The 11,799-nt window shown below is 42.7% G+C and overlaps 1 protein-coding gene across 5 annotated transcripts in view; it reads left to right on the top strand.

The window, feature by feature from the left end:
• LNPK (lunapark, ER junction formation factor) overlaps window positions 1-9,957 on the top strand; it is a 151,298-nt gene extending 141,341 nt beyond the window's left edge. For all 5 annotated transcript variants that reach the window (XM_040357698.1, XM_040357700.1, XM_040357696.1 and 2 more), the window contains exons 12-13: window positions 4,544-4,714; window positions 9,029-9,957. In XM_040357698.1, coding sequence (XP_040213632.1) covers window positions 4,544-4,714; window positions 9,029-9,249 — 392 coding nt within the window. In that variant the 3' untranslated portion in view covers window positions 9,250-9,957. The remainder of the gene's footprint in view (window positions 1-4,543; window positions 4,715-9,028) is intronic.
• The last annotated feature ends 1,842 nt before the right edge of the window (window positions 9,958-11,799 follow it).

Here is an 11,799-nt window from a genome sequence, read left to right on the forward strand (position 1 = left end):
GAGACTCATTGCAGAATCGCATGAGACTATGGGAGCTGACAGGGGTCAAAGGTCACAAGGCGTGGCTGACCCACCCCACGCAGCCATGTACAGACATGTCTGCACATGGCAGGTGCTTTCATGCAGTTCTGCTCATGGGCAGATACCCTGCACAAAGTGCCATAGACCTGGCAGGGACTCGGGGTCCAGATCACATTTCATGTGCTTAATGCATCAGCATTGTTTTTCTGGTTTCTGTTAAACTCGTAGAGTTTTGCACTTTTTTTTTAATTTTATTTTTTTCAATATATAGACCTTAATCTGACTAAACAGAGGCTGAATATTCATACACCATTGGTTAGATGCATGTACCTTCAGCTGACTGAACAGTGGCAAAGCTTTAGAGGACACGCCCACTGGGTGCCTCCCCTATAACCCTACCCACTCTGAGTCCTCAGTTTTGTGCTAGCATCTGAAGGTAATGGACCTTTCATCCTTATGGAGAAATTGACCCTTAGCTTATTTATTTTATTTTTATTTTTCACCTTATTTTCTAATGCTTCAGTCAGGTTCTCAACTGTCTTCTGATGCAAGCAGAGAAGCAGTGCATGCCGATCTGCCTAATCATGGGAGCTGTAACCAGACACCATGCTGTGCAGAGGGCATGTAGTGTTGCTTCAGGCACTGGATCTTGCATGGTTGCTCACTTGGTGCAACATGGAGTTAGCCGCAGGGTGCTATACCCAGTCCCTGAAGACTTCTTTGGTGGCATGCCCACCATGATGGGCAAAGCATGTATTTCCCCCTTTGTTAACTTTTCAAACTTGGTGCTAACTCAACCACTCAGAACTCCATCTCGGATGCATAACTAGGTGTTAACATCACACCACTGGTCACACACTTTAGTCGTAATTTAGGTTACCGCCTACTCCTTGCATACACACCTACCTACCTTATGCCATGCACCCAATTCTGCGAGTACCCAATAAGGGAATACCCTCACTTAGAGCTATAGCAGAGACCAGGCGACAGGAAGTCAATGCAAACACGCAAATATTAGCTCTGCTGAAGGCCTACACAGGCCCTTAGAGTGACAATGTGTCCCTTGCACTGAGAGCAAGAATTGGCTCTAGCATTGGTCTCCGCAATTAATTCTATCTGCATTTCAGGCATGCAACAAGCAGCTTTGACTAAAGCAGAATTCTTTGCATCTGTCACATTTTCTTCAGTCAGTTTGACATTGGTAGTCCTCTTTGTCCAGGGCCCAACAATGCAATGTCTCTTCTCCTCCTCCCATTTCTTAACTGGAGTCAGATCTAGAGGAATGTCTAGATGACTCGGACACAGAAGGGAATGTAGAAGATGAGGTGGCAGTATTGGAGGAAGCTGCAAATGATTTTTCTTCCCCCCCAGATTGTCATTGAAAATGGAGCGTTATGCAATATGCTTGCTAATATTGAAAAGCTCATTGTCTGCAAAAACCCCGAAATTGTGTAATCTGACTTTTCATCTCGCCAATCCCCTTTTGGTAAAAGAGACCTGCAAAATCCCTTTAAAACATTCACTGTTCATGAACATATAGACCTGTGCAGTCTGATTGGGTTTCTCCTGAAAGAATTTATACATCCCAAAAATCTATTCTGCACTCTATCAAGTGGAAAAAGAACTTGCCAAGAAGTGGGCTATTCCTGTAGGTGATACGGCCATGTCTGTCTTAAACCTCTCACTCTTTCTTTTAAAGATGTTCCTTTCAAGGTTTTGCATATAGAAAATTTGAGACGCTTCTAAAGGTTCGGGAGGTTCCAGTGACCAACCGGCACGTCCGCTGGCTTGCCAGAGACCCAAACGAAGACGGAATTGGTTTTCGATCGCATATCGTAAGCGATGTCATGACATTGCTTCCAGTTTACAGAATACTTAAAGGCCCCAAATTCCAAAAATGCATTTTTGAATTCTTTTAAGTGCAAAGGAGGGATTTGGGGTCTTGGACCCCAGATCCCTTCATAAAGAGTCACTACATATTACTGTCACAAGGGATGTTTAAATTCCTTATGACAGCTCTAAAAGTAATAATTTTTTATTAATTTTTTAACCACTTGAGATCCGCGCTGTAGACGAAAGACGTCCACAGTGCGGCTCTCAAGTGCCGGGTGGACATCCCTGGACGTCCTGTTTACGTTCTCCGTGCGCTGCGCTGGGAAACACTGTGCCCGGCGCATCACTGGGGAGCTGATTGCACATGTCTGGCGGCAGCGATGTCCGCCAGGTACCCGCGATCGGCGGTGACAGCAGGGACGTGGAGTTCTGTGTGTAAACACAGAGCTCCACGTCCTGTCAGGGAGAGAGAAGACCGATGCTGTGTCCCTTGTACTTAGGGACACAGCATCGGTCACCTCCCCCAGTCAGTCCCCCTCCACACACAGTTAGAACACACCCAGGGAATACATTTAACCACTTCCTCACCCCCTAGTGTTAACCCCTTCCCTGCCAGTCACATTTATACAGTAATTGGTGCATTTTTATAGCACTGATCGCTGTATAAATGTGAATGGTCCCAAAATTGTGTCAAGTGTCCGATACGTCCGCCGCAATATCGCAGGCCTGACAAAAAAAAAAAATCGCAGATCGCCGCCATTACTAGTAAAATAAAAAAATAAAAAATCAAATCTATCCCCTATTTTGTAGGCGCTATAACTTTTTTGCGCAAACCAATCAATATACGCTTATTGCGGTTAAATTTTGTTTTTTAATTGGGGTATTATAACAAAAAGTAAATGTGTGTTTTTTTTTCAAAATTTTCTGTCTTTTTTTGTTTATACCACTAAAAGAAAAGCTCTATTTGTGGGAAAAAAACTATAAAACTATAATTTGGGTACAGTGTTGTATGACCGCGCAATTGTCATTCAAAATGCGTCAGCGCTGGAAATTGGTCTGGGCACGAAGAGGGTTTAAAGGAACACTAAAGATTTGTTTTTTATTAGATAAATTGATTGCTGTAAGCTAGAGCATTTAAATATCACTTACCTCGTTTTTCCTTTTGACCTCCAAAATACAGTAATCCAGGTTTGAAAATGCCATTTCCTGTCACTCCTCTTCTTGCTTTCCACCAGCATCTGAGCAGTTTTGCATGGTGGAAAGCAGAATGTGCTCACCCCCTCCCCATGACTACAGCCCTGCTTGAAGATGCTCTCTTATCCCTCACAGGCATGGAGGCTAAGCCTAATGGGAACTGTAGTTCCCATTAGGCCGTGATGTAGCAAGAATGAATGCGCACCACAAATCAGGAAGTCCAGTGAGAATAATGATTCAGGAGTGACGGAGGTGAATAAAACAGCTCGATTTCAACAGGTATCAAACTAGTTATAATGCAAAACATTACTTTTTACTTTATCAGCTACTGTCAGACTTTAATTTAAGAGGAAAATATGTTTGTCTTTACAACCCCTTTAAGTGCCCAGTAATGAAGTGGTTAAAGGGACAGTGTAAAAATAAAGTGTGTTTTTTTTAATAAGTGCCCCATCCCTCCGTGCTCGCGCGTAGAAGTCACAACCGCAAATGTAAACAGTGTTCAAACCACACGTGAGGTATCGCCACAATCGTTGGATTGAGAGCAATAATTCTAGCACAAGACATCTGTAACTCTAAACTGGTAACCTGTAGAATTTCTTAAAATGACAATTGCAGTTTGGGAGTTAACCACAAGGGGGCGCTGAAGGGGTTAAGTTTGACCTCATATGCGTTTCTAACTTTAGGGGGGCGGGGCTGGACGTGTGACGTCATTGATCGTGTTTCTCTATATCAGGGAACACACGATCAATGACACTGCCACAACAAAGAACAGGGAAGTTGTGTTTACACACACCTCTCCCCGTTCTTCAGCTCCGGAGGACCGATCGCGGGACACCGGCGGCGATCGGGTCCGCAGGTCCCGCGGGAGCGGACGCGGAGCTTCGGACCGGGTGGGCATAAAGGGCCACGTACAGGTACGTGGATGTGCCCAGCTGTGCCATTCTGCTGACGTATATCGGCATGAAGGGGTCCTTAAGTGGTTAAAGTGTCACCTAAAGAGATTTTTAAGTACCGTAGTTTGTCTCTATTTCACGATTATGTGCGATTTTAAAGCATAACCTGGGGGGCGGGGCTGGGTGATGTAAAAAGGTCCATAGGTATGCAGGCTGTGTAATGTACAGGAATCCAGATTGTCTTTATTAGGTAAATGCAGCCCTCCATGCATTCACATACATTGAATCCGCCCCTTAAGTGGAAAAAGGTTGCTGACCCCTGCTGTACAGCAAAACTGATCCCAACATGCAATTTAAGAAAAGTGAATTGCATATGTAAGAACCCCTGCGCTGTATCAGTTTATTTTAGCCCTTGCCTTTGTCACTTGATAGCTTAGTCTGCATTTAGAGAGACTATAAATAGGCATGCAAAATGTTTAAATTTACTGAATGCTGTTTTAGCAAATATTAACGGTATACAGATGTTTCTATTTTTTGGGGGTTTTGTTCCTGTGCACTAGCATGGAATGTCTGCTTCTTAAATACTTCTATCTTCTCTCTAGCTTTTAGATGTGCTTACTGCTATTTCCTTAACCCTGCAAGAAAAACACGGCCACAAGCACCACGGCTTCAAGAGCTAAGCTTGGAGAGGAGGCCAAAAATTGAGTTACAGGATTCTGCTAGCACTATGCAGGTTGCCTCAGATGATGAGGTTGAAAAAAAAACTTCCTCAGGTATGACAATATAATCATAGCCATTTTTTTTTTATAGACAAATTGTATTTAAAGGGGACCTTTTACGAATTTAACTTTCTGCCATTCCCTTCCCTTTTCACACAGTTGCATTTAATTTTCCTGTTTTTGCGTTTTTGCTGTGAATTCCTTTTTTTAGCTGGTTTTAGCCTCCCACTTCCTGTTTTTTCTCTGGGATCACAATACCGAAACTGTAGCACTAAAATTTGGTCTGTCTTTTGCACTGCCATCCCCTAAACCCAAAACAATCTCATATTGAGGGAATAGTCTAAGCAAATACTGACTAGTGCAGTCAGTCCAGACTTTAAAGAAGTTTAGTTGGCTCCAGTACCGATTTTTCTAAATGTTCATGATCTAACTTATTGAGTGGAATGTGCGGATGACATCTTAGCCATAGCCAGTGCCATAGGTTTTCTTCCTTAACATCTGATTCTCTGCTTCAAGGCTCAGAATCTACAGTCCAGGAGCTGTTAAACTCTGCAGTTCTTCATAGGATTTCTGGACTTGATGCATGCCATCCTCAAGGCTGTTCAATTTGCTCAGTTCTACTCCAGATACCTACATCACAACATTCTGTTATTGTGAAACAAAGCCTCTCTAGACAAGCTGACTCATCTGACACTGAAGACCAGGTCAGGCCTGGAGGCCCATTCATTTGGAAAATCATTACTGCTGTCTTGGAAGATCCTTACAATGCCAGCCTAAAGAGCAAGGGAGTCCTAGACACCTTGTTGGCGCAGAGGACTTAGTTGCCAAAGTATTTTTGTCTCCCGATTGATATTCTGGAGCACCTAGTGAATTGGTTGTCCCTTGTTGATGTCCAACCTAATGTTGGACATCCAGACTAGAAGGTTTTCTGATCAGGATTTTCTCCAGATGCAGAGATCCCCTGGTAGAAATGGATGCTCTAGTGACTTCATGGAATCGGTATAATCGAGTTTTAATGCCTTGCATCCTATTAAATGTTCCCTGTCTGCCCTAAAGGCTTGAGATGGGAGGACGTTCCCAGTGATTCTCATATCTCTGAACTGATTAAGGCAGATTTAGTACTGCAGCCTAAATAAACTTCTGTCAATTCCCGGGGGCTCTTCCTGATCAATTGGATCTTATGTAAGGATGAGCTCCGGCGTGTTCGCACAGCCCACGTGCAGAACCCGCCAGGAAGTCGGCACCACGCTGCGCTAATCACAGGCAGAGAGACATTGTCCCGATGCACTGCTCGGGAAATGTCTCCCTGCCTGCGATTAGCGCAGCGCGGTGCCGACTTCCTGGTGGGCTCTGCAGTTCACACGCCGGAGCTCATCCTTAATCTTATGTACTGGTGACTGGTTTTCCACCTTGTTTCACAGTCCCTGACTTTACTTGTACAGGTGTTGGAGCCCAGGTCTTGAGAGACAGGGAATCTTCTGATTTGGTAACTTTCACACTGTTGTAAGCTGTGAATTCCAACCCACCCTTTTGCACACGGAGGACTTATTTTACCTGATGTGAAGACTGTATTTCTCTAAAAAAAAGCTCTGTGGTTGAATCCTACCTTTCTGCTCTCGGGCATCGTCATGCAATCTTACTCTAAAGAATGCTTGCCTTCCTTTCATTGATGAACTTTTGTATAGGGTGTTTCTCGTGTAGCTCCTCAGTACAACATGTGAATCTGTGGGACTTAATTTGGTTTATGTAGGCTGTTCAAAGACTGCTTTTTGAACCTATCAGGTATATTCACACCTCTCCTCTTAAACACAAGGGGCCAGATCCACGAAGCAGTTACGCTGGCGTATCTATTGATACGCTGCGTAACTTCTAGGTTGCTCCGGCGTATCTTTGTTTTGTATCCACAAAACAAGATACGCCTGAAGCTGGGCTAGATCCGACTGGCGTACGTCTTAGTACGCCGTCGGATCTAAGGTGCATATTTACGCTGGCCGCTAGGTGGCACTTCCGTCGATTTCCGCGTCGAGTATGCAAATTGGCTAGATACGCCAATCCACAAACGTACGTCTGGCCGGCGCATTTTTTTACGTTGTTTCCGTAAGGCTTTTTCCGGCGTAAAATTACCCCTGCTATATGAGGCGTAGCCTATGTTAAGTATGGACGTCGGGCCAGCATCGTATTTTCAGTCGTTTACGTAAAACGTTCACGAATAGGGCTTTGCATAGAATTACGTTCACGTCGAAAGCATTGGCTTGTTGCGGGTTAATTTGGAGCATGCGCACAGGGATACCCCCACGGACGGCGCATGCGCCGTTAAAAAAAAAAAAAAAAAAAAAACGTCATTTACGTGGGGTCAAGATGTATTAACATAAAACACGCCCACAACTTAGTGATTTAAATTGCACGCCCTTACGCCGACACATTTACACTACGCCGCCGTAACTTACGGTGCAAATTCTTTGTGGATATGGGAAATATGCTGTAAGTTACGGCGGCGTAGTGTATCTGAGATGCACTACGCCGGACTTACAAATGCGCCACGCTACGTGGATCTGGGCCAAGGTTGCTTTCCTTGTTGCCATCTCCGAAGTAAGGAATGTCTGAACTGGCAGCCTTGTGCTGTAAAGAACCTTATTTGGTCTTGCATGAGGATGTGCTGGTGGTGTTGGATGTGCTGGAGCCTGCTCTCTAAGTTGGTTTTGGCACTTCACCTCAACCAGAACAATGTTCTTCAAATCTGTCTGACTCTTGTACACTGGAAGGAAATTTTCCCTTTTACTGCCTAGATTTAGTTTGTGCTGTGTGGATTTTCCTTTCAAGCACTCCTATTATAAAGACTGACTTTGTCATTACTGATGGTCTTCTGTTCACATGTTCTCAAAGTTTTGCAGATGGGTTATAGGCCTTATTAAATGCTAGCTTTGGGCATAAGGTCCTTCAGGCAAGGGATTGGGGCCTCTCAATTGTTTTTTTTTTTTTTTTCTAACTATATGCAATATAGAAATTCGACCTCCAGGAAGGCCTGCCATCACACTTGGAAGGCTTACTTTTGCATGGGTAGAACCATTGAAGTTTCATCCCGAAATATCCTCCATTGGATTTATCCTGTTTCTCTAGTTTGGGCTGGATTAGCACCTAACCTAGAGCATCCTGAAGGATCACATGCCTTGGCTATTCTTTCTGAGACCCCTGGCTGCTTATTCCACATAGTGCCCCCTGTTTGGTTACCAGTCTTGCCATAGGAACTTAATGTGGTCCCCTCTGCAATATTGATTCAGCTTTCCTTTAAGCCTATTTAGGATATAACCTTTTCTCTCGTGGCTATCATGAAACAAGACCAGTCTCTGAACTGGCAGTCTTATCCTTTTAAAAAAAAAACTCATCCTTGTTCTTCACAGAGGCATGGTGTTATAAAGTCTCAGGCCTTGTTTCTCCCTCCCACCTTAATTATGACAACATCCTGCTTTCTTTTTGGCCAGCTCCAGAGCATCCTAAAGAGATTTCTTAACTGTTTTTAGATGTGGTATATGCATTTCAAGTTAACCACTCGACTACTGATTTTATCTGAGACTTGGATTCTTTCTCCTGCCTGCGGGCTTCCACAAGGGGTGTCCTGAATCTTGTACACCATTTTGCAGATTATCATTAGGGCTTATGTCTTATAGTATGGAAATCTTATATTTCCTGTTAAGGCTCTCTCGACTCATTCAGTTTGTACCTCCTTGGGCTTTTCAGCACCAGGAGTCTGTCTCTCAGGTGATGAAGGCTGCCACCTGGACTTCTGTTGGTCAGCAACAACATTTTAGTTAGGTGGTATGTGTCAAGTAACAGCCACATTGGCAGGACCTAAGGTTTCCCAGTAGAACATTGCCCAAAGCATCACACTGCCTGTCTGCTTGCCTTCCTTCCCATACTGCATCTTTGGGCCACCTCTTCCCCAGGTAAGTGATGTGTGCACACACTCCCAGCCATTCAGATGACGTTAAAACATCTGATTCATCATACCGGGCCACCTTCTTCCATTGCTCCATGGTCTAGTTCTGATGCTCACTGTACAGTATTTCGCTGCTATACAGTGACATGAGTGAAGTGTACACTTCAAATGGAGTTTATACAAAAAAGGAGCTGTGTGATGTGCTGAATAGTGAGCCACACTGCCCCCTACTGCAGTTGAAATGGACAGCTGCCAGAGGGGTAAAGTGCTTTGGTATCTGTCCCAATGTGAGTTCAGTCTATCTTCTGGGGTGTGCTCCCTCGACAGATTAGGTGATTTTCTATGTTGCCTGAGAAAAAAAGTGATCTATTTTAGATTCCCTTGTGTAAGGATAGCTTTTAGATAAATATCCTGTAAATGGTTTTATGTCTTAGATGCATCAGAGGAAGGAGAGACTCCCGGTTCTAGAGAGGCAGAGGAAGGAGAGACTCCCAGTCCTATAGAGACAGAAGATGATGTAGAAGATGAAGAGGCTCCATGCACCAACGACTTACCTCATGATGCAGAAACGGATGAAACCCCAGAAAACGCAACCAAGGCACCAACAATTGCCAACACAAATGAAAGTGAAGATTCTTTTATGGAAACGGAGTAAATGTCATATGTGCCTTTATTAGATTATGGCAGCTTACTTCTCACAAGTTGATTCTAGTGAGATCCTACGATTTACACACCATTTAAAAGTCATCTAAGCTTTGCTCACTACCGGAATGTTGTGCCACATTTATGAAATGTACTGCAGTATAGCACTTGGGGATTTATACTTTACAATAAACCACCTTGTCCTACTAGGGTTGGCCTAGATGTGCTGCTGGCACGATTATCTAGCATCGAGAAAATGTACACGGTTTTTTTCTTTGAGTGTTTTTAAGGTAACAAGTTTTCAGGTTTATTTATTTTTACATATTGTAGTGGAAAGTCTGGGAAATTTAGTTAAAAGGATTTTGTACCAGGGATATATTTTAAATTGCAAATGGATGTGAAATGTCTGGTTGGCAACATGGACCACTATTCTAGACAAGTGTGTGCAAACACTTCCATGCCAAATGTCTTTTATCAATAAAGAACACTTAACAGTATTTATAATGCAGAAAATGTCTAAATGTCATTCTGGGACAATACAGACCAGCTACATGTATTTGCAGTTTGATTCATGTTTACACAATGTAACATAGGAAGAGCTTTTATTGTACTTAAATACTGAACTATATTTATATGTGTACAATGATGGTTCAGGAGTCAGTTGTTGTCGTGCCTTGTGTGTTTTTGTGTTACTTGTAAATAAAGTCTGATTTATTTAGTATGTGTGTTGGAAATTATTTAAAACCATTTCTGTGTGTTTAAAGCTAAAGATGGAAAATCCATAGTATGCTAATAAGTGCACCTGTCACTGTTCCAGAAACAAAAGGGCACTAAATGCAGTATAGTGCAAGCACTTTGGATTCTGCACACAAAATCTGTAACTCATCTGGCTTTCTAGAAAAAAAATGGCTGTTGTATTGTGGAAAAAAACAACCAAGTCTTTCCCTGATTATGGTTTAGTCTGTAAAGTTTTCTTCTGCCTATAGACTATAAAGTATAATTGGACCAGTAGAAAAGCTAGAGTGCAGCAAAAGGAAACTACACAGCAACAGATGCACTAAGTGGGGATGCACTTAGTGTTGTCTGTGGCCAGGACAACCAGTGGAAGTGTAAATCTGGTTTAGATGAAAACTGGCAGGTTGTCGCATCAGCTTTTTATCCTTTTCTGGCTATTTTGCAGTGATGACCAAGTGCATTTGTTTTGTATGAGGAGTTGTGTCAATAAATTACTGCAATGCACCGACACATGTAAATGCTTTGTACAACAGTGTTTGTTTTGGAGTGCGCCAATATTATGTGCACAAGAGTGAATATGGCCTAAATGCTATGGAAAGGCAGCAAGGTGATGGGAGTCTTCTGGTGTCCACTATCATTATCTGATTTTAATATCCATCTTAAAAACGAAATTACAAATGGCATACTGTTTTTTTGTTTGCTCCTTTTTGTGGGTTGGGTGTATTCTTCTTTTTCTTTTTCAACATTTTTATTATTATTCCCAATATTCATTACAACATTATACATGCTTATGTTCTGTCATTTACCTGCTTTACACAATTTAACATTGCAGTGAAAATCTAAAATTGTCATATAAAAAAAACTATCAATTGTTCTGCCCCCCACCCCCCGAAAAGAAGAAAAGAAAAAAAGAGATAAAGATATATAATGCACCTCTCCTCCTCACCCCTCGCTACAGTGGGGTATGTCTTAGGTCTATTCTATCCCTACTATGTCCTTCTATCTCCTGCGAAAAATGGAGCGGGAGAGAGAGAGGAGAAAAAATAAAATAAAAAAATAAATAAAAATTTTATACATATGTATATATACATACAGTAGTGTTAGTTAACCATGTGCCTAGTGTTTAACTATTAATCTCCTGTGATTATGTGTATCGGCCTTCATGGCGTAACTACCTTAACATAGTGTAAATAGTTAGAAAATCCGACAGGAGAGATTTACCCCCTGTAGAATAAGGGGAGGTGTGGTCCCCTCCCAAAACCTCATAAGAGGCCACTAGTAGCCATGGTTGTTGGTGTGTATCTATATATAATTGTTCTTTATGATGAAGAAAAATATCTTCAACTTTGATTACTTCCTAGTGATCCTTTTTAACCTACTTCCCACTTTAGGTGATTTGCCCGTCTCCTTGACCCCCCCCCCCCCCAAGGTGATACTATTGAGGTGAAAAAAAAAAACTCTACCCTCATTCGACTTTGTGTCCCTCTCCTATATTCGTCCTACTCTATTTCCCACCCTACCGCCCCTAGTTCACCGTGACTACATTCCCTCTCTCTCCTAGTTCGGAACAAACCTCCTATTCCACACCTCTAGGGCCATAAAAAGGGAGAAAAACAAGGGGGGGACTCCAAGGGAGATCAGAAAGGGGGGAAAAAAATAACAATAAGTGAAACAACTCTGGTCAACAATCGTGTTCTAATTCCTTATTCCTCTATCATTAAAGCCATATACGACTACCCTGGGGACCTTGCATATCTGTTACACCCCCTGTTTTCCCTAGTCGTCTTCCAGGACAGCCCTTGAGAGATGGAGTCTCCTCCCATCGACA

This window comes from Rana temporaria, chromosome 6 (genome assembly GCF_905171775.1).
Source record: "Rana temporaria chromosome 6, aRanTem1.1, whole genome shotgun sequence".
NCBI classification, from domain to species: Eukaryota; Metazoa; Chordata; class Amphibia; order Anura; family Ranidae; genus Rana; species Rana temporaria.